This window comes from Thermoascus crustaceus (assembly GCF_041956765.1).
Source record: "Thermoascus crustaceus strain CBS 181.67 unplaced genomic scaffold VTN00scaffold_4, whole genome shotgun sequence".
Classification (NCBI taxonomy): domain Eukaryota; kingdom Fungi; phylum Ascomycota; class Eurotiomycetes; order Eurotiales; family Thermoascaceae; genus Thermoascus; species Thermoascus crustaceus.
In genome coordinates this window covers 1,668,320-1,694,161 of record NW_027192530.1, presented here as the reverse complement: position 1 = coordinate 1,694,161, position 25,842 = coordinate 1,668,320, and the positions used below count along the sequence as shown (strand labels likewise).

The following is a 25,842-nucleotide window of genomic DNA, read 5'->3' as shown; positions in this document are numbered from 1 at the left end:
GAGCTTTGGTCCACGGGAGTCTGGTCTAGAATGTGACACTCGGACGGTCCTAGGGTGTACTATACTCACGGGAGAGTTCCGGATCAGCCACTAACATTGCTTAATTGTTTTGCTGGGTCGCGATAAAGTGGATCCCTCTATTCACCAGGAATGAGAAAATGAAACTCTCCGCGACGAAATCAAGGACTTTAGAGTAGGATTTGTAAGTACTCGTCACCTAAACGTCGACATCGTTGCTGTGTACAACGGCACTCCAGACCGTGCATTCCAGGTAGTCTACATTGAAAAGGAGTGGAAGGCCGGTCGGATGGAGGAGGGGTCTAGAGTTCGCCGTAGGTTTGGAGTCAGTCGAAGAGCTATTGTTAGCGGAATACTTTTCCTAGACCCGGGAGCCAGGTTACTGTTTGCTTGGAACAGCCCTGTTTTTTCCCCTTCATTGTCGAGTCTTGGGGGTTGACAGGTCGACTCGGGAGTGGAGAAAGCAGGCAAGGCGTCGTCTGTCGGCCGTTTACTTGCGAGCAGCGCGTTTTCTCAGGACGGTCCCTGCGCGCTTCAACCCTCCACCTGGTGCTAAGGCCAGCATGTGGCGGACATGGAAGACCTGTTTCAAGGGCGAACACTAGCAGTAGTCTGTCGCCATATTTGGCTAACGGTACAGCAAAGGAAACATCCGTCTGCCCAATCTGAGTCTCCCATGCGGGTGTAAACGCGGCCTTCACCAACATAGGAGACAAACGCCTGAATCGGAGCCCGTCCTGTCGATGCGGAAAGCCAACGAAGACCTGCTTGGTGAAACCGGTGGATCCCATGTATGTACGGGGAAACGGCAGGTTAAAATAGTACTTTTGCATCCTTGCTGTCCATGTCTGCTCGGAGAGTATCCAGGTCAGATCTGACATGTTCGTAGTGCGTAGATGGGGCCGATGGGCATCTTGACTATCGTAATCTTATGGTTCCCAAGCGCCTCAAGGTCGAGACCTGCGACAAGCCACGCCGCATGACAATTGACAAGGCCAACAGTGGCGTTTCAGCTCTGTTGAGGGTGGCGCATCCTTCGAGACTTTTCGGGACTGCAGAAGATCCAGGGTGGAATCCTCCTGGCCGCCGGGCCATAGATGTTGTGCATCTGATGTAGCACGCACAAACATGATACACGGTGACGATGATAAGAGATGGAGTGCAGGATAGACTGCACGAGAAATGTATCGGTGAGGACAGAAGAGTTTTTCAGGATGAGGCTCATCTCTGGGACCTCGGAGGAAGGCAGAAGGACTACTGGAGGGCTAGGGCGGGGGGCGACCGCCGCCCTCAAACAAGGCAGCATCCGTACCTCTCGCCGTGCTTCAACTTCCTCCCCTTAGCTAGGACTACATAAGCTAGAAACATTTGTGGGCATGCATTAATGACATTTTCTCCATTCTTCCGAACCTGTCTATCGAAAAAGGAAAGAAAAAAAAATCTGTATCTCTGATTTTGACGAGCAATGAGACAGGTCGCTGGATGCTTGAGCCTGTAGGATTATATATTTCTCACGCTATAGTACGTTCCAATTTTTAGATTCCCGAAAACGCAACACACCACTTTCTACGACAGAGGATATATCCACGACGCAGAGTCCACTGCTACTTCTAATTTGAGCGACAACTCCCTTATTGAAAGCCACTGCAAGGTACGTTTACCTCGAGGGATGGTATGGTTCATGTCTCCTAATTAAGGGGAGTACACCAGAGTGGGAGGGATCACCATGCCCTTGCCTATTGTCAATTTCACATATCACGGTTTCTAGAACTCCTTGAACTGGATGGTGATGACGATTTTGCAGAAAAGTACATCCTTGTTATTCTTGACCCTAAATCGGTATCTTGCGCTACTTCCATCGACACAATTCCGAGTACAACCACTCAGCTTGCAAATACAACTTGAGAAAATCGTTCTCGGTTCTCCAAACCCGAGAAGCAGTGGTTGAGTTGCGCTCGTGCCTTGCTATCCGGATTTCTCTGAGTACATACATACGTACTGGGGAAAAATGCTGCTCACGAGAGACTCGTTAACTCCCGATTTTTCAAGTAGGATAATTGGAAGCTGCGATTAAAGACTACTAAGAAAGATTTGATTGGCTCACACCCGAATAGCAGATTAAGGCTAAGACGCTCGAATGGCCGCACTCAAATAGGGGCTACCCATCAGGATGGCAAAGACGAAATTCAAACCTCTGTGGAGGTCCCAAGCATCGCAAATCGATCAGGAAAGGAAGAGATGAAGTTTGACTTAGCTTCGTGTGCTCCGTAGAATGTGGGGATTTGAAGCCCATCGGGCGGTTCAGCTGGAACCGCAGTACCAAGAGCACAGGAACCATGGTCAGGACCGCTTCGTGATGTCGAACAGATCGAGGTATATCGAGATCCATTGAAGGTCAAGGCGATCATAAGATTTGAAGAGTCGGAGCCAGGCGACAACTCGAAATGCCCATCTGCAGGGGTTGCGCCCAAAATTTCCGGTGCGGTCAAGAGTGCCAGCTCATCAATCCGTTTTAGTACAGATCTTTCCAGCTCAGGTCATTGTTTTTCAGCTTCTGCCCTGCGATATTGCTGAAGTTGGGCCTAAGCTCATCCGATGCCTAATCTGGTGGACTGCTGTAGGTGATGGCGCTTGCACTGCGTGTATCTCGTGCAGAGCCTTGTTATGGACCGTTGCCCAAGCTGCTGATTCGGGCGGCCTTGATCCCGCCTTTGATCTGTGTGTTCGCATTACTGCTCTTCCAGCTTGTGCGACCGGCCACGCTGCATCATCGCAAGGCTGCTGTGGGTAAAAACTGACCGCATCACGGCGTTGCCTCAGCTGTTTTACAACTCACCGGAAGTGTCGCGGTTTTTAGCATCTCAGGCAGCAAAAGATCTAGAAGGTGAGTTGGCAACCAGTGGAAGGCAGAAGACACGGTGAGGTCGACGCAGGGCGAGCGCGTCGGCAGCGCCAACCCCGACAGCGCCAAGTTCTTTCTGTACGTCTTCATTTCCCCCGTCACCAGCACATCCACCGCGTCAAACCCTATCTCCACCTCCGTGCAATCGTCGTAGCGAGGTACCTGTTTTCTGATGCCTGGCATCGCTCCAGAACCCGCAATTGAGTCTTTCTATGCTGCTCAATGACCTCCGCTCCGCCGTCTGCGTGGTTGTGGAGGTCCTGCAGGTCGCGCCAGGTTCGACGTCGCAGCGACTCGCCCAGCCATCTCAATTCTCACCTCCTCACGGCTCACCCCATTCGACCAGCCACAGCAGCCCACCGTTGTGCCTGATTTAGTCTATTCATCCTCCCTGAACCGTTCTTTCTGTGCTATTCTGCTCCTCATACTTCTTTCCCGACTGTCTAGGTGCATTCACAAGTGCCTATCTGCTATTCTTCACCGCTCCAACTCGACGCTGCGCAGCTCGAAGATTACAACCGCGAAGCTTCGCGTACCAAGGATACTGCTGGCGCAGCAGCCGCGACTCTTGCGCTCGCTAGAGCTGGTAGAGGCGCCCCCGGCGGTGTCATCTCTTCCATTCTCCCCTTGAATTCTCACGTTGTCTTCCAACTCCCCACAGTCGCCTGAACCAACTTTCGCCGTGTCTTCAAACACCCCAAGAGCGCTTGACGAGTCCAACGAAGTTCACGAACCGTCCACGTTTACGAACTTTTCACGGCAACGCCAGCGGCAGTCTGCTACTTTTCACCCTGCTCTACCTTCCACTCAATCTCCTTCTCCTCGTCAAAGCACTCCCAGCAGTCCTCGTCCTCTGCGAAGGATCACCCCGCGGCTCGAAAACCGCCGAGTCTCTTATCCGGTAGACGTTGCAGGTCTTAACGCTGCGTCCTCCAGATTTGCGGAACGGGTCGCCCCTATAACCTCGCAGTCTGCTCCGGTCCCTGCTGTTGCTGCCCCGATACGCCCAGCTCTTTCGGAAGCGGAGACCGAAGGTGCCGAATCGACAGCCCACGATTCCGAAGAACAGCACCTTGACTCGTACTGGCCTGTTAGGTCCACCCGTGTCTCCCCACGAACCGCTTCTGCTATACTCTGGGTCCTCGAGGAAGGCATCCGGAAGCCGTTCCCCTTTACAACGGATTGGGAAGAAGTGAACGCTTCGATGTCTGACCTTGTCAGCGGTGGAGGATCGCCTGGATTAGGAGGCAATGTCCGTTCTCAGAATGGTGGTTCTCGACAGGGCCCTGTGCCGGTTCACACGCACCCACCCAGCGGCGTTCGGACCCCAACAGACATCATGAGGCAGCGCCGTGATCGGGAGGCTCGCAAAAAAGCGGAAAAGGAAGCCAAGGAAAGAGAACAGCAGGAAGCCGAGTGGAGGCAGCAGCAGGAACAAGCGCAGACACAACAGTATGCTGCTGCTGGCGTTGCCGGCCAGACAACTTCCCAGCGGAACGCTGGGGCAGACGCAACTCAAACAACAGGATTTCAGCAGACGGCCCCTGTGCCTGCAGGGACCCGTAGGCAAGATGCAGAGGTCGAATCGCGTGTCACGGGCAACGGCGGGACACAAGAACGACAACGAGCTGCAACTGTATCTCAGGGCCAACCAAGACCTGTCCCGACTACCTCCCAACAGCCCGTTCCAACCTCTGCCACTTACTCCCAACAGCAGCAGTTGCATACTCAAACGAAAGGTCCCGGGATGACGGCCCAAGCCGCTCCTCAGGCTGCTCCTGGCGTGTCCCAAGGACAGCCAACGCAGGCCCAGTCAAACCAATCCGCAGCATCGCAACCTCACCAACAGCCACGTAGAGCACCATTTCCTCATGCCTTCGAACGGTGGGAGACATTGTCCTCTCACTGGGAAGGCCTTACAGGCTATTGGATTAGGAAACTAGAGCAGAACAACGAGGAGCTGAGCCGAGACCCTCTTAGCCAGCAAATGTCCCGTCAAATCACCGATCTCTCTGCTGCTGGAGCAAATCTTTTCCATGCTGTGGTAGAATTGCAACGCCTGCGTGCTTCCTCCGAGCGCAAGTTTCAGCGGTGGTTTTTTGACACTCGCGCGGAGCAGGAACGGGCTCGAGAGGCCCAAGCAGAACTCCAGAGACAACTCAGAGCAGAACAACAGGAACGCGCCGAGGCAGTCGCATCCCTACGTAAAATGGAAAGCGAGAAGAAGAAGGCTGAGGAACTGGTCAAGGAGATGCGCCGTGAGCTCCAAATATCGAAGGAAGAAGCCAGAAGAGCGTGGGAAGAACTTGGTCGAAGAGAGCAGGAAGAGCGAGATCGTACGGCTTCTCTTCGGAATGGTGAGCCCACCCTGGTCGGCGGCGTGCAGGTCGTGCCCATGATACCCAGACAAACAGGGACGAACCGACCTCCAACCCGAGAAGGTCCGTACCCAGGGAGTTCGGGGACGACAGGTATGGGGGGCCAGGCAGGCCAGCAGCCGACTGAGAGCGCAGAGGAAAGTCAATATTACGAACAACAGCCTGCTTCACCTACCGAAACAGACCCCTTCACAGAACCTAGACGACCACTTCCCGAACCAGGTCCGCGGGGTTATAGACAAACCCCCGCGTCAACTACCATGTCGGGCGCTCGTCCAACGACTTCTCACGGTCAGGGGCAGTCGACAGGACGATTTTACCAGCATGAGGGTTCTGCTCTTCAGGGCGGCGCGTCCACCTCTGAAAATCCAGCACGCACGGGCAATAATACGGGCGAGGACTATGCCGTCGACCCTGATGGGGGTTACCGTCACGATACTCAGGGCCGTCAAATTGTCTACCCTCGTGCCATGTCGGAGGGCAGCGATTACGACGAGGAGCCGGAAGAGGAGCAAGGGTATGGCCGCCATTATACCAGTGGTGGCGAGTATGAATCTGTGTCGGCGCCCACCGCCACTACACCCCTTTATTCAGGATACACTCCTGACTACAGCGGCTCCGGCTGGGGTGTGGGAACTGGATGGGACTCTGTCACCCCTCGTCATCGACATCCCACACGGCTGAGCGACGTCATTGAGGAGGATGAGAGAAGCAGGACCAGCCCCAGCCGTGCAAGTCAAGCAAGCAGGGGTGCGCAGTGAGCGGCCTTTGCACCTGGAAGATCTTCAAGGAAGCGCGTCCTGGACACCCAGGTTGTCGCACACGATGCGCTTCACTAATGGCGGGTATGCTCTTTCTCTTCAAAATGCATATTTTTCTTTGCTTTGTTGGCATACATACGTCGGCTTTTCTTCGTCTGTTGTCTTGTCGATAAAAAGCATGGTTCATTTCATCCAGGCTTTGTGAGGAGTCTCCTTATCTCTATTCTTAACCCTTATTATCTTCTCCTCTACTTCATATTTTTTATTCTCCGGTTCGAGTGGTTTTTTTTCCCTTTTTCTTTTTTACTCTTTTTGTGACCTGCGCCGTTTGATTTTTTTTACCTCTGATTTTTGGGCGTGGAAATTCAGCATTATACATGGGTCTTCGATTATGTTTATGGTTCTAATTCGCCCTGATGAACAAGGCCTGGCTATCGAGATGGGAGCAAAGAAAAAGCGCTCTCGAAGGCATCCAGCATGATCTGTATTGTATAATTCTAGAACATCATAATCCGATGACGATTTGCAGGCTGTTGAACTGTGTTTGAGAAATACTGGAAGAGTTTACATCAATTGAGAGCTGCTGCACTGTGTGACACACGAGGCAGAGAAAGGATAAGCTGATAGTTACCTCGCTTCTGTTCCATCGATGGACGTCGACGGCAGGACAGACAAGAAGCTGATAACTTGGCTAGCCTACAAGCAGCAACGGTGGTCCCCAAATCTAGGTAGTTAAGACGCCAGATAATTATCTGAGTGTATATATGGATCTATCCGAGTAGATGTACTTTACAAGAATACACATGCAACACAGCATATGCGAGAGCCAGTGTCCACCCCAGCGTTCTGGTCACCAAACATACCTAATGCATGACATGACAAGTTATCCCACAGACTTCAAGTGAACAGGCATTGGAAATTGTGAATTCAGTTGATTTTAAGAACGATATGTAGACGATTGGATGGAAAATCTTTTGGATATTGGAATATTTTTGATCATCGGATTGGAATTGATGGAACCAAACTCATTCTCTCCGCCAAAGACCGAAAGAGATTATATAATCACGACGAAATTGACATTTCCAGAGGTATAAAATTAATAAAAGTCAAGGGGAGGTGCTTCGCTATTGACGTGAATTGTGTTGTGGTCGTTCGTGAGACCGTTGAATCGTGTCGCGGTTGTGCTCGTATATGCTGGGGTCGAGCTTTTAGCTTTGTAGGTTCGCAACGACAGTGAAGGTAGACATTGGAGGGGCATTCAATCAATCAAGGCAGAGACAATAGTGAAGTGAACTCACCTCCCATATTCTTGTACTTGAGCCAGTCGCCAACCTTGACTTCCGACTCGAGCGCGGTCTCGCGGACAACGCAGTCTACACTATCGCAGGTCGGGCCCCAGATGGTATATCGATGCTCGCGGCGCTTTCTCCCCACCCCTGCCTCTCCATCATCATACGTCCTCGTCCTCTGGTTCAGGTTGCTGCGCGGCACCACCAGAGTGGGAGACATAACCTCCTTCTCAATAAGCACGTTCATGAAATTCCCATAGACGCCATCGTTCTGGTACAGCATGTCCGGCTCCCTTCTCTTCCTCGCGGTCTCCCCGATCTGCCGCCGCCGGGAGATGACCTTGCACACCAAGGTGTAGGCGGTGCGGGCGTAGAAGCGCCCCGGTTCCGCGATGACACAGACGCTGCTGGATGGGAACGCGGCAGTCCTGACGGCCTCTTTGAGGGTTGCTGCCATGCTCTCGAAGTTCCTGTCCTGGAATCCGCCCCCAACGTCTAGGATGGTCATGTGGAAGCCTATATCTTTGGCTTGTTGGAAGACGATCTTTGCCTGCTGGATCGCGTCACGGAAAGCGGAGGGATTTGTGGCTCCGCTGCCTAGGGAGTATAAAATACTTAGGTTAGTACAGTATATCAATAACAATACCCCGTCCCAGCAGAATATCCATGCGGCCGTCCCATCCAGTTGACTTAGTGATTAATGTGCAGGTATTATTAAATAAAGTAACCTAGTTAGGAGTAGGAGTTCCTCACCAATATAGAAGCTTACTCCGACAACATCTAGCCCCAACTCCCACGCCCGCGAAAGCAACGCACGAGTCGATTCCAACGGCGCACCGAACTTCTCACCCAATTTGATTATGGCGCCGTCATTATCGACGAATATCCGCAAGAGGAGCTGCGCATTGGGCAAGAAGGCCTTAATGGCGTCGAGCTCGTCCAGGTTGTCAAAGGTCGTCTTGAGAACGTTCATCCTGCGCGCGAAGACGAGGGCCGATGCGGCCTTGCATGGGTTCGCAAAGATGATCCGGGACAAGTCCACGCCGAGACTCAGGACGGAGCGCATCTCCTCGACGGAAGCGCAGTCGAAGCCGGTGCCCAGCTCCGCGAGCAGCTTCAGCAATGTCGGGTCGGAGTTGCATTTCATGGCTGTTATATGTACCCGGTGTTTTTGTTGTCAGCGTCCTTGACAGCACAGCACTCCTTATCAATCAATGCCAGTGATGGGAGAAGAGATTACCATAGAACGGTTGAACTCCCGGTAGATTTCGCCTCCAGCGCTGATGCTGCCGACAGACCTCTCCAAGATCTGCAAGAAGGACTCGTCTTCCCCGACATTATTACACCCGTACTTGTTTATCCGTGAAATATGACTCTCTATCGCCAGGTCGATCAAGTGCTCCGCATCCTGTCTGCGAGATCCCACGCTCCTCTTGCTGGGAGCGTCTATCTTGCCCAAGGGGGAAGAAGATGAGGGAGAAGAAGAAGCGGCCACGCTGCTGGCGGCGGACAGGAGATCCATGATTCTGAAAAAGTTAATAGACCTAACAGGATAGAAATAATAGGGACTGATACTTTATAGAGAAAGGCAAGATATGTAGGTATGAAAAGAGGTGCAGAACAGATGTGATTCTTTGGAGAGAAAAGGAAAAGTGCATATCAGCAGCTTTTATCGATGTGTGATGAGTTGAATTAGTTATACCTACATACATACCTACCCCACAGGTTGCTTCGTTCAGCTCGCTATTTTTCGGACCGCTTACGCAAATGCGAGATTTACGTAAAGCTGCCATCCTGCTCGACTACAATAGTCAATCTCAGACTGGGTAAGGGCCGAGAATGGACCCAAACTGGACACGCAAGATGAAGGCTGGAGGGCCTCAACACGGGTCCTGCATAATCATCAACTACTAAGAGTAAGTATTTCGGTAGGTAACTAAACTTACCGGCTTGTTGGGAGCGATCTACACTGAACCATACGTGGCTTATATGAAGCCAAACACGTCATGAGTGAATGAGGTACGTGCTAAGGACCTTTTTTGTTTTTGAGCATCTGACATAGTATTCCAACTGCTTTGAGATGCGGCAAATAATTAAGGTTGTGTCGGCACAAGATACTCACATCGGCAGATCTACAGACCCGCCATGCTATGTCACAAATAGAACGAGCTGAATATATAGATACGAGGTGCTCAGCAGGAACTCCCCACGGTGTAGGATTTCAATTGAAGGCCAGTCTCTATTTCGCAAAAACAACGGTAAGATCGGCTGTAGACAAAGAGCCACGTACGTCTCTTTGAATCTGTTCCCTGTATGGTTATAAGTACCAGGTAGCAGTAGTGTAGCCAAAGTTGTGTTTTGGGTGGAGGTTGTATACAGAACATTACACAGTAGGTTTTGGTTGGATGATCCATGGATGGCTGGAAACATTCGAAGAGGGTTATTGTGAGCTTAGCTGAAATAACCTAGTATGGAACTGTTTAAGAGAAGCCAGAGAGATAGGTACTAGCTTAAATAGATAGGGCTAGCGGGCAATCGACCTGGGACAGCTCGCCAGGAGTACAGATCGGGGAGCAGTCTCACCGCTTGTTGGTGCACTCCCCAAGCCTCAAGGGACGATGTGTACACGACGGTCGTCGCAGTTTTACAGCATAGGCTTTTCTTCCGACACTATTGGAAATGACACTATTGGGAAAGGCTGACCTCAATGGAAGAAGCCGAGAGCCGCATTTACGCCAGCACAGCTGGCACTACCATCATATGAAGTGACTGATGTACACGCACCTGGATCGAGTTACTCCGTACAACCGTGGTGGGGTGAGATCGACGATCGCTGCAGACTCATTAACCTAGGTAGGTTATTGCGGTTCAGATTGCTTCCCATGAAAAAAAAAGGAACAGATATGTTAATATCTCAGAGATTGGAGAGAACTGTACGTAAAATGTATATACGTACTTGTTCATAAGGTTAGCAGAGGATCTCGTGCGTGTAGCCTGTAATCAGAAAATACTGTACAGTACACCCTTAGAGCCAATCGTTATCCCGAAGTTACGGATCCATTCTGCCGACTTGTACACTTGTACATACCCAAGTGCTAGGTGGTATTTTCCTAGCAAATTAGCAATATAGGGTGGGATAATGTACAGAGTAGTACTGCGCTAACATAACCTTAGCTGGCACGATCTGCAGGACGGCCGATCTCGGGATTCTTCAATTATTCTTAGTACAGTAACACTAATGGATACAAGATGCTAAATTACCCGATAAATTGGCTAACATTCCAACTGCCTTTATTTCTCTGAGATGGCAAGATCTGGACCCACGGGTTCCTGTTCTCTATCCTCCATTGAGTCGTTGTTGTGGGCCGGCGGTCTGCCACCAAGCCAGAGCATCGGCAAGGCCGTCACGCCTACTAGCAATCCCAGGGTCCATGTCATGGTGTTCCAGCCGGAACGATACATCACAAATCCTCCCCACATTGGACCAAACAAAACTCCCGCAAAGTACGTCGTCATCTCCAGACTCATGCATTGCGCGACCGCGCCTTTCTCGCCAAAGATCCCTGGCGTCTTGCGCTCCATGTCGTCTAACACCTGCTGCATCTGCACGATCAGGGCTGGTTTGTTGAGATCAACGAATAAGCCGACCAAAGCCAGAAGGGCACACAGGAGAACCTTCTGCTGCAGTGAGTTGTATTCCACAAAGCGTAGGCAGACGAGGCAAGGTACTAGGAGCGCGAAGCTTGTGAATGCAATGATGCGGACTCCGAATCGGTCAGAAAGGTAACCTAGGTCGAAAAGTAAGTCAGACAATGCACACGACGAGATCTGAGTCTATAACCTAGGGAGTGTAACTTGCCAAAAAGGGGTTCAAGAAGAGCCGGAAGCACGCAGGGAAGAAAGATCAGGCCGGCGCCGAAAGCATCCCATCCAAATGTCGTCTCAACGAAGACAGGAAGAGTCTGTCGGAAGGCAACCGAGCTGTTAGCAGATGAGAGAAAAAAAATATCATTAAAAAGACCACGTACAGAGTCAAAAGCGCCTATCACCAGTGCTTGAACCAGAATACCCCACATGGCGATCAGGATCCGTGGCTGCTTCAAGAGTTTCAATATTGCGAACTTGCCATGGTCCTTGTCAGGTTGTTGCGACTGGACTCTCTTGCTGCTGGTGAGGGCTGACATCCCATTCTGTGCCTGTTCCTCGGATTCGGATCCTGTGCTGTCTTCTGCAGAGTTGGTCCAGCGGTCCGCCAGCCGTTTCTCTATCATTCCCAATCTCAACAACAAGTCAACACCGACAATGGCAAAGGCCATTCCAAATACGGCGTAATAACCCCCGGAGTGATAGACCAGGCCTCCCAGTACTGGACCTAGCATAAATCCCAGTGTGGATGCAGAGCCCAGGTACCAAGAGTTTGGCCTAGATTCCCCAACTCCGCTGCATCTGTCACAATCGCAAAACCTGCCACTGCCACCATGGATGCGGCTCCTCCCTGTAATATTCGTCCGATGATATATGGAGCTAGTGACCGCGCAGCCGTGAGAACGGCCATGGATGCCGCAAGCAGAATAAGGCCAAGGAGGTACGGAAACTTGCGTGTCCCAGAGACATCTATCACATATCCAAAGATAGGACTGGAAACAACGGCCGCAGCAGCCTCGGATATCAGCATGACACTTGACCACAACTCTCCTAAGAAAGATGAATCCAAGTAAGCATGGAACAAAGAAATTGGCAAGCTGCCAATCGAGAAGTTTCACAATAATGACATACTGTCTTTATATGGCACTCCCGCCCGGTTAACCAGAACAGTTGGCATGATAGGAACAATCTGGAGAAAATAAAGTTTAGCATTCTCAAAGAGCCTGCTCATCATAAGCGGCCCAGCGCACCATAGAATAGAGAAACAGATCCTTGACAAGAAAAGCTCAGTCAGCTTTGATCTCGTATATTCATGGACCGATGAGCTCGGAGAGAATTACCGTGAAAAGTGACATCGAAACAGTGGCGATGATAAATCCCCTAGACGAGCGCAGATGCAACAGCCAGGGAGGCTGTTTGCGTGACGGGTCCAGAAATCTGCTGATACAGGAGTTCATGTTGCTTGTATAGAGGATTATGCGCTGTAGTCGACTTTCTGGTGACAACTGCGCCGGTAGCAAGGTGCTGTACGTAGACGACAGACATGAGGATATATTCAACAATTGTCGTTTAACCAGACCGAGCAGCAACAGGATGGGGTAGGTACACCGTAAGGCAAACTTGCACACAATGGATCATCCATAGTACCGATCGACGCTGGACCCAGTCAAGAGATCGGTTGTAGAAAGTTTTGGTGATCTTCAAGTTCCGGCCTGCTCGATGCTCGGAGAGCCACATTTCAGCTGAGCTGCAACAAGCTACTAGGTGTCACGAAAGGACCCGCACTCGGTGACTATTCTCCGGCAGAATTGCGCGTGGTCATTGCTTCAATTCTTACTATTTTCTGTCAATGACCTAGGTGGGTAGGTACTTGGCCTATTTCCAACCCATTACGGGATCTGTTTAGGCCGTACTTTAGCGGTACGCGTATCGGTTTGCTTTTCGAAGGGGCTGGCACGTCCATGTCCATAGTGCCAAGGGTGGTCGATTCGCGAGGCATGGTGGCCAGGCTTGCCATATATCTGTCTCATTGTGATCCTGTCTTCTTCTTAGGACGTGATGAAGATCTTAGATAAGTAGTCATGCTGGCCACAACGTTGACAAGCAGTTTGCCCCGTAAGGAACGGTATGGCCTCTATCAGAACCAAGGCAGTTTTGGTCATTTCGAGCACGGCAGCAAAGCGACACCACATTGACGGCTTCGACTCCACGACCGTTGTCATATCAAGATGCTCACGCGCAGACTGCTACCGATGTCTTATCGAATATGGTTGGCGCTCTCATGAGTTCGCACAAAGGCGATTAGGTATCAGGATCGGTGGTGTCTGGTCTGGAGCACTGTTTTCTGACCTGGGCTCATTGTTTACATGATGAACACGAACCGGCGAGGAGAATCTTATGTCACGTGAAGGGCGATGTCGAATCAAGTCTTTCCCTCGATGGCGTCCATCAGATGTATTACAACGGTCAGGGCCAAGGAGAAGTCAACTTCATGGTTCAAAGTGACTAAGTCGAGGCTACTCCGTCCACCGCCAGGGACATTTCTGGAATGTCGTGGAGTTTGATGTATAACTGCTCCGAAGTGGAAAGCTTTCTATAAAAATCCCTATACCTTAACGTCATAACAGATATCTCTAAAGATTTAGATACAAGTTCAGTAGCTAAATTGCAGCATTTCTACACCCTTCAAGCTGAGAGCCCCTTCTCGAGAAAAATCAGATGCCTAAGGCTTATAATGTCCTCATTATCACGTGATAAAGAGGGGGGATCACGGATTATCATTATTCCTGACGATCACGGCGCCTAACCGTGTTGGGCGCAGTAGATCTGGAGATTTCGGTGCGGCGGCAGTCAACTCCGGCTTCAAGAAATCCAACAGTCGCTCCGACAGGTCGGACCTAGTGGGCTAGAGACAATGGCCTCCTCTCGTCCTATCTCCAAAATGCTGGGAAAGGCATCTCACCTGTCCCTCTTTCCCCTTGAGCACGCTGCATCTCGCAATCCCTTCCCGTCACAGCTGGCCCTCCACCTCCGGGCGAGGCCGCAATCGCAATGCAGAACATACACCAGCCTTCCCCGGACTCCTCTTCTCCTGTCGGCGCGTGTTCCCAATGCTTCACCGTCTGTCCGTTTCTTCTCGACTTCTCAATCCCGCTCTAAGGCCAAGACCATGGCGCAGCTCAAGGCGCGCAGCACCACGGGCCCGTTCTCTTGGAAGGCGGCGCTGCTCTTCGTCATTACGGGAATTAGCATGATCGTGTACTTCAAGTATGAGAAGGCCCGGTTAGAGCGGAAGCGGATCACAGAAATGAGCAAGGGAATTGGGAAGCCCAAGGTTGGCGGACCGTTCGTGCTGAAGGATCTGGACGGGAGGGAGTTTACGGAGGAGAGGCTCAAGGGGAAGTATAGCTTTGTGAGTTAGCCCTTGTTTTCTCTCTCTGCTGGCATTCGACTGGCGTTTCGAGAAGTGCTGTCTTGGAGACTACTCGACCACCGAATTTTGCTATCCATCGCCGGTGATTGAAGCATGCTGACCAATTCCGTACAACCCGACAGGTCTACTTCGGCTTCACCCACTGCCCCGACATTTGCCCTGATGAGCTTGACAAGATGGCCGCCATCATCGACAAGGTCCGCGAGGCTGCCGGCGGTGCTGATGTTTTCCGCCCCATCTTCATTACTTGCGACCCTGCCCGCGACACGCCCGAGGTGCTGCGCAAGTACCTGCGCGAGTTCCACCCCGACATTATCGGCCTGACTGGCACGTACGAGCAAGTCAAGCATGTCTGCAAGCAGTACAGAGTGTACTTCAGTACCCCGGAGAACGTCAAGCCTGGCGAGGACTATCTGGTGGACCACAGCATCTACTTCTACCTGATGGGTGAGTTGAGCCTTGGCCCTGCTCAATGCTCTATATAATTTTTCGAGGTTGTCAACTTGCTAACAATATTTGTTCTTAATTTATTAGACCCCGATGGTGACTTTGTTGAATGTATCGGTCGCCAGGACACCCCCGAGTCCGCTACCAAGGTTATTATGGAGCACATCAAGGACTGGAAGAGAGAAGGCAAGCCACTCAACACGGCTCCAGAGGCTTAAGCAGTCTGTGCTATCAGGTACGGAGATATGTGCTGCATTTATGAATCAGCATTATGACAGCAGAGGAAGAGAGGATGTAAGCTATGACATACCCTTCTCAGTTTATGTATCATTCCATTTCCCTCAATGTATAAGAATATATTTCAAGCATATCAAATCTATCTCTGGAATATCCGATATGCCACTCTTGAAAGTGAAAGTAGTGAAATTTGGCAATTGATTTCCAGCCAACCCTAGCAGACATTCCGACAGCACAGATTACTTTGGCTTGAACGCATCGCCTGGAAGCTATCCTAGAATAACCTACAACAATTGCAATCTGAGTTCAACTCGTCTGTGATCTGAGCAGTACTGTAAATAGCTGCCGCGATTTTATCGGTGGAGCGGCTAAAAAAGGCCGGCCTGTCGGCTTATCTACGGATCTCCGTATCTCTGCTTGCCCGCCCCGCCGCTCTCCGCTAAGGCCGTGCGTTCCCTTCCCCGCGGAGACCTTCAATACATATCGAGGCCTCGTTCGTTACTTGATAAATGACTACGCGACGGTTATCTTTGCTTATGATCTCATACATATTACACATTTTACCATCATTTCAGGGATCAAACACTAGCAATTGGCTTCACGGACAATTCTAAATCTATCAGCTTGTTTGACGGAAGCGGCCCGTGCCCGCCGTTGTTGACAGGGAAGATATCCATTCCTCTGGACCACAACCTTGAGCCTTACAGGCCAGAAGATACAGCTTCAATTCTGTGGGAATAAAATAAAACAAGAAAACAAGAAAACCGAACTCTGAGACCATGGACCCGTCCGCCACGGCGAGAGATCTCCATACTGCAAAACAGTCAACATCTGACTCTTCCGCCTCTGTGCCTCCACACCTTGACCCATCAACCTACCCACGCACCCTCCACTTCCCGGAATCCAACATCCACATCGAACTCACCTACTCACCGCTCGACACCAATGCGATTCTGTCCCAAGTCAGCTCCCCCGCCGCGGGCGCCAACGTCCTCTTCCTCGGCACGACCCGAGACTCCTTCGAAGGCCGCGCTGTCTCCCAACTCAGCTACACCTCATACGCGCCCCTCGCCCTGCGAACCCTGAGCACGATCGCTAAGGACGCCGTGTCCAAGCACAAGTTGACGGGGATTAGCATCACGCATCGGCTGGGAACGGTGCCTATCAAGGAGGCGTCGATCGCGATCGCGGTCAGTTCGGGACATCGACGGGCGGCGTGGAGGGCTGGGGAGGAGGTGCTGGAGCAGTGTAAGGAGAAGGCGGAGATTTGGAAGCAGGAGGTGTTTGTGGGGCAGAAGGAGGGGGAGGGGGAGTGGAGGGCCAACAAGGATCGGGACGGGGATGGCAATTTGATTTCAGGGTCAAGTTGATATCTGCGTACGGGAAGTGGTCATACAGCATCATCTTGATGAACGGCTCGGTCACATCAGCGCCGCCATATTTCAAACTGACGCGGGAGTTTTCAGTGCACATTCCCTCCACACAACATATCGGCAGCTAAGAGACTCATCGCTTAAGATGACCCCATCATGGCTATATATGTCTATTGTTGTATATGTGGGTGGATGGATGGATATCTTTCGAGGCAACGTGCTCGATTCAATACCGAACCTTGGGCACGTGGGTTTTTTAGAAGGGAGCCATGGATTGCCTATCATGCGACTGATCAGCTTGATATAACACGAATTCGAGGACATCCAAATACTTTTGGGTGGTCCATCTGCTAGGCAGATGATTCCTGGCCTGCAGATAGATGGTCTAGCAGATACCCAGGGGTGAATGGTGCTGACGGCGCTACTATATATTGGGACTTGATCTTGAAGAGACTGTCTGTTAATGCTGGACGGGAAATTAACAGGGAAGCCAATCTCGCACATATACCAGTCTATATGGCATAAATCGCTACCATTGGATACTAAGCACCTAAGTACATTTCATGTTGTCTCAGCTCTTAATCTCCATCATTTCAGGTGCGGAATGTCCCCTTCCTTCGAGACTTCCTGATTAGCCCATTCCGCAGTAAGCCCTTCCAACTCTTTCCCCAACCTCTAAGAGGCAAGGGTGACGCACTTGTAAGTTATCAGTACCCGAACATGTGTTAACAGATGCGCAAGTAGACACGGGGACTTGCAAGTGCCTTCATCCTTGCCACTTATGGAATACACAGCCGTTGCATGGTAAGTACAGTACATCGCACCGCTCTTCAGGCGTCCCGCCTAGATAGTACTGCATAACCCCTGAGTATACAAATAAAGCGCTACACTATTCACGAATTGGAACTTTATCCATTTCACTTCCCCATGCGTATTTTCCTATTTTTATTTTCTGCACAATCTTGCCGTTGTCAGCAGCATCAAGTGGACTCCGTGGCAGATCAAAGACACCGCCATGACGAGGACTTCGGAGCTGGGGAACGAGGATCAACGCGCCAAGCAGAGAAAGATCAGCAGAGACCTCTCATTGAAGATTCCACTACCACTGAGCGCGGTGACGTTGAGAAGGAGAACAGCCGTCTTTCGCTCAGCCAGCGATGGTCAGGTTGGAAGTTGGGCGTAATTACTGGCTCTGTAGCCAGCATTGTCGTTTTTGTGACCAATCTGGCTTTCACCCTATGGGGCCTTGGCCATCGCGAAAATGAGGATGGAATAAGAACCCTCTACGAAGGCGACTGTGAAAAGGTCCATCAATTGAGTGTGGGAGGACATCTGCTCATCAACATTCTTTCTGTTAAGTGGAAGCAATTATTGCATGGTACGTATACCTATGTAGTGGTATCTAGCCAGTTTTTCACCTTTCATAATGTTAAGCGATTCTGTGTTCGGCATATCTGTTCTTTTCAGGCTAACATCTGCCACAGCAATGTTTGTCTGCGCCGACGAGGAGAGATGTCGAGAAGGCCCACAGTAAATGCTTATGGCTTGATGTCGGCATCTCAAGTGTCCGAAATCTGATAAGAATTCCAAAAAGAAACCGTATCTTGTGGATATTCCTGGTCCTGTCTTCTCTGCCTCTGCACCTCCTGTAAGCAGGAGGCACAATAGCAATTGGCCACCTTACTGACGTATGTTAGGTATAACGGCAATATTCTCAACCAAATCTGCCCATGCTTATTTGAGTTTGACTGTTAATGAGGCATTTAGAACATCCACTGCCCTGAATATTCAGGATAATCGCCCTGAGGTAAACCGGACTCTCACGGAGTTACATAAAGGCACTTAACGACGAGCTTGAGCACTTGGATAACAGTGCCTGCATCAATGCCTACGGTCAAACATATCAATCTCCGTACGGTAGTGTGCTCTTAATAACCGACGATATTAACACAACCAGCTTTGATGTCAGTTATTCAGATGTAATCCCACCCGAGGATTACCCAGAATCAAACTGTTCTAATTCCAGTCCGTTCGATTGGATATGTAAAGACTCGGGAGTGGATGATCCCTGCCCTGCTCGATGCGACCCCGTGTTTGGGACTACTGATACATGCCCTGCTCGTGGCTGCTACACCTACTTACCCAAAATTTCTAAGGCCTCGGAATGGATTGTCAAAGGCAAGAAAGTAAAGTACTACCTGAGCGAGAGAATTCCACAGCATTGCAAACTGCAGTACAACCTACCATTTGCGGTATCTGTCACGGTATCTAATTTCATCAAGGCAGTCATAACGTTCTATTTCGCTTTCAGCGCTAACGACTGTCCTCTCATGACCATGGGTGACGCTGTTGCTTCCTTTATGGAGATTCCAGCCGAAGCCACAAAAGGCCAATGCCTGTTGTCAAAGAAGACAGTTTGCGGGCATATCCAGGTCCCCATTAGTTTCTCGAGCGGACGGCAGCGATGGGGATCCGCTGCAAGTTGGAGGTGGACGTTATGTTTGGCATCGTGAGGCCTCACCGCTTCAATCCTATGGCTACTACAACTATTAACAAGTTCATAGTTACTACGTAGCCATCAGCGTATGCATTATCTTACTGACATATGGAGCTTGCACAATGGGATCTGATGATCTCACTTCCCTTTGGATGATGGGAGTTTGGGGGGGGGGGGGGGTTCAATTTGGAAACCCTGATCGGCAAAGATTACTGGCCTAGTTCAGTGATCCTGAACGCATTGGTCGCAAACGCAGCTCAATCGTTGTTTTCGGTCCAAGATCTTGTCTATAATGGTCTTTTTACCAGCATGACGCTGGGAGAAGAGTGGAGCCAGTATGCAGTTAGCCGGAAGGGCCTCCGCGTTTCGAATCCCCAGGACTCTCAGCGGGGGACCTATTTTCTCTTGTTGCCATACTGCTACGCAATCCCTCTGATTGTGATCTCCGCCACAATGCATTGGATAATGTCCCAGAGCATTTTCGTGGTCGGGGTCGAGGAATACGATTACCATGGTAAACGGGACCCGGAAAAAGATTTTACCACCTGTGGATATTCTCCCATGGCCCAAATGACAGGCATCATTGCCGGGTTTCTTATGTTGGTGCACATCATGACATTCAGTCACAAGAAATTAAAATCCGGGATGCCCATTGCGGGTAGTTGCAGCCTCGCTATATCAGCTGCATGTCATCCTGCTGATGATAGTACATCAGAACCCAAGCATGATCCACGTCTGCCTCTCCAGTGGGAAGTCATGCTGTCGGAGAATGCAGTGGCTCATTGCGGGTTTTCGAGCGGAAATGTGAAGATTCCTGAAGATGGTCACTTTTATCAATGAGAAATTTGACGCTAGATTTCTTCAGCACATGCTGCTTACGCTTGTCATATTGCCAAGATTTCGATGAAGACATGTTGGAAGATGTTTTGATTACCCAAAAATTTCTGATATACTATACTATTTCTTGAGAAGTACTATACTTTCCTTCCCACTGCACGTCTGGGATATCGGTTTCCATCTATGCTTGCCCGCAGAATCCGACCTGCGAGATAGAAATGACTTTTATCGGATCCTTTCCGTCGCATCTGAGTCCCAACCCACTGAGGATGAAGCAAACTCGTCAGGAGCCCTTGGGTATGTAAATGATTGGTCAGACTTGTAATATCTGTTCAAGCTTAGAGCAACGTTCCAAGAGGAATCCTAGGTTTGTTTCAACCATCTATCTCCCATGACCTTCTGGCAATAGATATCTCTTTTCAAGTAGCACATCGCGATTGGAGGGGCCCTTGGATATACCTAAGTGAAGAGTAAGCATCGAGGAAGAGAGAACGGGATGCATTTTAATTTTGATATTCTTCGTATAGACATTTACAGTATTTAATCCCGGTTTCTTTGGGGTTCTACAGTTTCCCCGCAGCCAGGTACATATAAACAAGGCTAGATGGAACATGGAGGATGCGGTCGCGAACGACGTCACACAATTTCAGCGCTGCCGTAAAACCCCACCCCATCCAACTCATGCGCACAGCAGCTGTTCCTGTTCGCTCAATACAGACTTTCAACCTGCCCGTCCCGGTGTTGAGCATGGACTATGATAAGCTGGATGGTGGGTCGACGTGCCACTTGGCGCGGGCGGAGCTCATTGCCGCAGGACGTGCAGGAACAGTGGAGTAAAGATGACGGAACGGATTGCAGACCAGCGATCGATGGAGTATCCACGATGCTGATGACCTGTCTGCCGCAGGGCCGTCCTGACTGCGGGGATGCGCGAGAGAACAACTATCTGATCTCCCTCGATTTCTCCGTTTTGTGGAATGGGCGTGCAGCATTTCTCCCCTACAAACCTCTGAGAGTCTCTCTTCTGTTTTGGCTTCTCCCCTCTAATACATCTAGGTACTACCTAGTGTTTATAAACAATGGCAGCCACGGCAGCAAAGCCCAACGAGCATCATAAGGGCAAAAAGGTCCACCGTGCCTGGTGGAAGGAATGCTCTGTCTACCAGATCTATCCGGCCTCGTTCAAGGACTCCAATAATGACGGCATTGGCGACATCCCCGGTATCATCTCTAAGCTGGACTACATCAAGAAACTCGGTGTCGACATCGTCTGGCTCTGCCCGGCCTACAAGTCGCCGCAGGTCGACATGGGCTACGATATCTCCGATTACTACAGCATCGATGACCGGTATGGAACGGTCGAAGATGTCGAGCAGATGATTCAGGGTTGCCATGAACGAGGGATGAAGGCGCTTATGGACCTGGTGGTGAACCATACTAGTGATCAGCATGAGTGGTTCAAGAAGTCACGAAGCTCCAAGGACAATGAGTATCGCAACTGGTATATCTGGAAGCCACCGAAGTATGACGAGAAGGGGAACAGACATCCTCCTAACAACTGGGTGTCTCATTTCCAGGGTATGTCCTGAGGCACAATATTCGGCTTTTATGCTCAGTCATACTCTGCTAAAGTGATTTTTATATCTAATCATCATCAATAATAGGCAGCGCTTGGGAGTACGACGAGCACACAGGTGAATACTACCTTCACCTATACGCCAAAGAGCAACCCGACCTGAACTGGGAGCATGAGCCTGTCCGGAAAGCTGTTTATGACATCATGCGCTTCTGGCTGAACAAGGGGTGTGACGGATTCCGGATGGACGTTATAAACTTCATTAGCAAGGATCAGCGCTTTCCGGATGCTCCCGTGAAAGACCCCGAGAGGATCTGGCAGTGGGCCTACATGTTCTATGCTAATGGGCCCAGACTGCACGAGTACCTGCAAGATATCGGTAAGATCCTCCAGGAGTATGATGCCTTCAGCGTTGGTGAGATGCCATTCGCGCGGGACAAGGATGAAGTTCTGCGCGCGGTGCGGTACGACCGGGGAGAGATTGCGATGATCTTCCAGTTCGACCATGTGGATATTGATCACGGCGAATTTGACAAGTTTGCCCCGACCTCTTGGAAGCTCACGGATCTGAAGTTCATGTTCGAGACGTGGCAGAAGTTCATGTATGCCAATGACGGGTGGAATGCTCTGTATTGGGAGAACCATGACCAGCCGCGATCGATTGACCGCTACACGGATGCCAAACCAGAATTCAGGGTGGTCGCATCTAAAATGCTTGCTACCGTTTTGGCGCTGATGTCTGGCACGCCGTTCATATATCAGGGCCAGGAGCTTGGTATGCGCAATGTACCCAAGGAATGGGGCATGGAGGAATACAAGGACATTGATTGTCTCAATCACTGGAAGGGGTACGTACTGATTTCCATCCTGTTCCTCTTATCCAACCACATTGCTAACTCGATTACTTTACAGCCGCCTGGCCAACCAAGGCCACGACAAAAGAGCTCTCGAGATCGCTCGCGAACAATATCAAAGGAAATCCCGCGACAACGCACGCACCCCAGTCCAGTGGTCATCCGCTCCAAATGCCGGTTTCACTTCTCCCAACGTGAAGCCCTGGATGTCCGTGAACCCGGACTACGTCACCGTCAACGCGGAGGCGGAACTCGCCGACCCCAACTCGACCTTCCACTACTGGGCCTCCGTGCTCGCCCTGCGCAAGAAGTACCTGGACATCTTCGTCTACGGTGACTTCGTCATGCTTGACCGCTACAGCGAGGATATCTTCGCGTATACCCGCCAATATGAGGATCAGCAGGCCCTTGTGCTGTGCAACTGGACAGAGAAGCCGCTGGAGTGGGATCCGGTGGCGAATGGTATCAAGGGAGTGAAGCAGGTTCTGCTGAATAACTATGAGAGCCAGGGAGGTGTGAAGGAGAAGGTCTCCGATAAGAAGTGGCCGTTGAGGCCGTATGAAGCGAGTGTTCTACTCGTTGAGCCGTAGATGCTTTTGGATATTTTATTGTTTTGACATTTTCATTGTCCGTCCCTAGGTTCATTTTCTATGCTGAACAGGGAAACAATGATAGCAAGGAATTTCTTTGGAAAGATTGGGATCGAATGGTTTACGTTTTTGTTAGATTCAGACACCTTAAATTCCACATATTCTACACACCTTATGATATGGTGTCTACTTTAGCCACGAATTTGTTTTCCCCTTATAGATATTTAGATCAATTTTGTTCTCCAGGAAAGAAGCTAATCTAATCTCTCCGCTTCCCCTTCCCCCACTTTCCGCTCGTCATTTAAAAAGGAAGCTGAGAAAACCCCTGTTCGCCAAGATAAGATCGCAAGTTCAGTCTACCAGGTACGTATGAGGAAGGCTAGCAGTTAGAAGCCGAGACGGCCATTTCCGAAATGTTAGTACTAACCACCAATAGGGTCTGGAAAACGCTATCCGTTCCTCGACACCTATCGACGGGACAAAGCATCGATAACCGGTTTTAAGATCAGCTGCCTGTCTACTATCTCTGTTGCTTATCCTGGCCGTAACTAATAGCTCTGATACCAGTCAATGCATTTATTTAGATATCTGCCGCGTGCACAGAATGAATTTCAGAATAGTAGTGAGGATGCATGAGCTGCCAAACAGGCTCGGATTTTGCTCCAAGTCATCATATCATGCCCACGAAGATGCAAGAGAAAGATATCGCCATTACCCAAAACGTGGATTCGGAGAAAGCGGGGGAGGGGCAGTCCCTACACGGATCTACTACGGACTTGGTCGATCCGGTGACTGCGCGATCGATCAAACGAAAAGCTGACTTGATTTTACTTCCTACGCTTGCTGTCATGTATTTGTTCAAGTATGTCACACACAAAGTCACCCCCCCCCGTTTCCCTGCCCTCAAAGACACTGGGATTGTAAAAGATTGACTGACCCTTCTGCACAGTTCTTTGGATCGAAGTAACCTGGGAAACGCCAAAACGGCCGGCCTCGCTGAGGATCTTAACCTCAAAGGAAATCAGTACAACCTGGTCCTCACATTTTACTATGTTGTATTTGTGGTGTTCGGACCTCCAGCAGGTCTCATCACCAAGGCGATCTCCGCGAAATACAGTCTCTCGGGTATGATGATGTTCTTCGGTACAGCGTCTGCAGCTACCGCTGCTGTGAAGGGCTTCGGTGGCCTCTTGGCCTGTAGGATGATAGTCGGTCTTTTTGAGGCGGGCTTTTTGACTTCGTAAGTATTTTGCTTCATACTATCGTAATAGTAGTATTGCTAATGATAAAATGTAGGGTGGTATATTACCTCTCTACCTGGTACACCAGAAAAGAACTTGCGTCTCGCCTTGGAATATTCTACGCCGCTTCCGTCCTTGCGTCTGCTTTTGGTGGCCTTCTTGCCTTTAGGGTCTTTCACATCTCCAGTGGAAAGCTCTTCAGCTGGTCATACCTGTTCATCCTTGAGGGATGTCTGACGGTGTTCTTTGCCATCGTCGCTGTCATAGTCCTGCCAAAGAGCCCTCGAGATGCCTTTTTCCTGACTGACCTGGAAAAGGATGTCGCGGAGCAGCGCATTCTCTTGGATTCGGTTGAGAACCTGAATGACAGCTTCAATTGGTCTGAGGCGCTGTATGAGTTTAAGAGCGTGCACATCTACATTCGCATTGTGATGATGTGCACTGCGGGCGTCTTGGTTAGTTCGAATGGGAACTTTTTGGCCATTATCACGGCGAGTCTTGGGTACTCGGTTGTGAAGACGAATTTGGTGAGTCAAGTTCTAGTTTTTCTTCCTTGAATATCCTTGCTGGATGAATATTCCGGTAAGCTACGACCGGAAAGCTAATTGACTGCAGTACACGGTAGCCCCTGCTATCGTTGCTTCCGTGCTCCTCGTTGTGTTCTCCTTCTCTTCGGATTACTTTCACGAACGAGGTTATCATATGTGTGTATCCCTCGGCCTCAGCGTGATTGGCTATGTGATCTTTGCCGCCATTGATGTAGAGCGTCAGAAAGGTGTTGCGTACATGGCCATATTCTTCATGACCATTGGTGTAAGAACCGTTTCCTCATGTCTTACCATCATGACTTATAGGTACTCACTTACCATATCCATATAGGCCTACCCAATCAGCCCGATCGGCGCCACCTGGACAGTTTCCAACATTCCCAATCTCAACGCTCGGGCTCTCGCTTCGGCAGTCATCACCTCTTGCGCCAACGCTGCGGGCCTTATAACCAGCAACGTTTTCCTCGAGCAGGAAGCACCCAAGTACATCACGGCCTTGAGTGTCAATGCGGCTATGTCGGGCATGGCTATCCTTTTCGCTTTCACGTATTCGATCTGGATGAGATTTGAAAACCGGCGCAGGGATCGGATTACTGGAAAGGGAACGTATGTGACCAGCGGAGTGGCGAATACAAAGGACGCCAGGTTTCGGTTTCAGCCCTAGAGGGTATTGAGGAAGTAGGACTGGATTTGGTTTGGGTACACGCTGTGTAGAATAGTAGGAGCTTTGTCTCTTTTTACCAAGTGCAAGATTTGCCGGGTATAAAGGAGAGAATCCTCCTCAAGCCCTGATGCATTTACCCCTTGGATATATATTTCGCGACAACCATGAGATGGAATGGTTGGTTTGATCGTAGCCTTATAGGTTTTCATTAGTTATTTGTGGTACACGAAGGTCAGTAAGAGCATAGATTTCAGCTGACGATCCAGAAGCTTTTCTCAAAGGGCTTTATATACGAGGCTCTAGAACTGGCTGCCCATTTACCACTGGAAATTTTAGAATTTGGTTTCCTTCCTCATTATCACTAATCGCTCGACAAATGCTTGCACATAGAAGACGGTTCCAGTCTGGATAGGTGCAGATCATGTAAAAATCATACCAGGTATGGCTTGCTCTGAATAAACGTCTACCAAGACCGCAAGATAAACGCACAGTGGGTACAAAGATAGAGCCAGTACTAGCCTAAATCGATAGGCTAATGAGCTCAGTTCTCAG

At 50.2% G+C, this 25,842-nt stretch overlaps 8 protein-coding genes across 8 annotated transcripts; 5 read left to right on the top strand and 3 right to left on the bottom strand.

The window, feature by feature from the left end:
- Positions 1-761: 761 nt before the first annotated feature.
- Positions 762-6,059, top strand: VTN00DRAFT_7189 (uncharacterized protein; the record flags this gene model as incomplete). The annotated part of the gene is made up of 4 exons (XM_069433908.1): positions 762-809; positions 908-1,120; positions 3,425-3,526; positions 3,582-6,059. The coding sequence occupies 4 exons, from the start codon at positions 762-764 to the stop codon at positions 6,057-6,059; spliced, it is 2,841 nt and encodes a 946-aa protein (XP_069287243.1).
- Positions 6,060-7,155: 1,096 nt separating this feature from the next.
- VTN00DRAFT_7188 (uncharacterized protein) lies at positions 7,156-8,495 on the bottom strand (the record flags this gene model as incomplete). Its single annotated transcript, XM_069433907.1, has 3 exons — positions 7,156-7,253; positions 7,358-7,945; positions 8,102-8,495. The coding sequence occupies 3 exons, from the start codon at positions 8,493-8,495 to the stop codon at positions 7,156-7,158; spliced, it is 1,080 nt and encodes a 359-aa protein (XP_069287242.1).
- Positions 8,496-8,555: 60 nt separating this feature from the next.
- On the bottom strand, positions 8,556-9,326 carry VTN00DRAFT_7187 (uncharacterized protein; the record flags this gene model as incomplete). Its single annotated transcript, XM_069433906.1, has 3 exons — positions 8,556-8,874; positions 9,112-9,240; positions 9,295-9,326. 3 exons carry the CDS (start codon positions 9,324-9,326, stop codon positions 8,556-8,558), a joined length of 480 nt encoding a protein of 159 aa, XP_069287241.1.
- A 1,313-nt stretch (positions 9,327-10,639) lies between these two features.
- Positions 10,640-12,450, bottom strand: VTN00DRAFT_7186 (uncharacterized protein; the record flags this gene model as incomplete). The annotated part of the gene is made up of 7 exons (XM_069433905.1): positions 10,640-11,136; positions 11,208-11,310; positions 11,377-11,714; positions 11,759-12,043; positions 12,125-12,182; positions 12,244-12,264; positions 12,334-12,450. 7 exons carry the CDS (start codon positions 12,448-12,450, stop codon positions 10,640-10,642), a joined length of 1,419 nt encoding a protein of 472 aa, XP_069287240.1.
- A 1,457-nt stretch (positions 12,451-13,907) lies between these two features.
- On the top strand, positions 13,908-15,091 carry VTN00DRAFT_7185 (uncharacterized protein; the record flags this gene model as incomplete). Its single annotated transcript, XM_069433904.1, has 3 exons — positions 13,908-14,405; positions 14,549-14,873; positions 14,961-15,091. The coding sequence occupies 3 exons, from the start codon at positions 13,908-13,910 to the stop codon at positions 15,089-15,091; spliced, it is 954 nt and encodes a 317-aa protein (XP_069287239.1).
- A 798-nt stretch (positions 15,092-15,889) lies between these two features.
- VTN00DRAFT_7184 (uncharacterized protein) lies at positions 15,890-18,017 on the top strand (the record flags this gene model as incomplete). The annotated part of the gene is made up of 5 exons (XM_069433903.1): positions 15,890-16,390; positions 17,081-17,182; positions 17,228-17,287; positions 17,462-17,861; positions 17,968-18,017. The coding sequence occupies 5 exons, from the start codon at positions 15,890-15,892 to the stop codon at positions 18,015-18,017; spliced, it is 1,113 nt and encodes a 370-aa protein (XP_069287238.1).
- A 2,879-nt stretch (positions 18,018-20,896) lies between these two features.
- On the top strand, positions 20,897-22,837 carry VTN00DRAFT_7183 (uncharacterized protein; the record flags this gene model as incomplete). Its single annotated transcript, XM_069433902.1, has 3 exons — positions 20,897-21,395; positions 21,482-22,241; positions 22,306-22,837. The coding sequence occupies 3 exons, from the start codon at positions 20,897-20,899 to the stop codon at positions 22,835-22,837; spliced, it is 1,791 nt and encodes a 596-aa protein (XP_069287237.1).
- Positions 22,838-23,514: 677 nt separating this feature from the next.
- On the top strand, positions 23,515-25,290 carry VTN00DRAFT_7182 (uncharacterized protein; the record flags this gene model as incomplete). Its single annotated transcript, XM_069433901.1, has 5 exons — positions 23,515-23,699; positions 23,787-24,077; positions 24,134-24,605; positions 24,694-24,891; positions 24,958-25,290. 5 exons carry the CDS (start codon positions 23,515-23,517, stop codon positions 25,288-25,290), a joined length of 1,479 nt encoding a protein of 492 aa, XP_069287236.1.
- Positions 25,291-25,842: the final 552 nt, after the last annotated feature.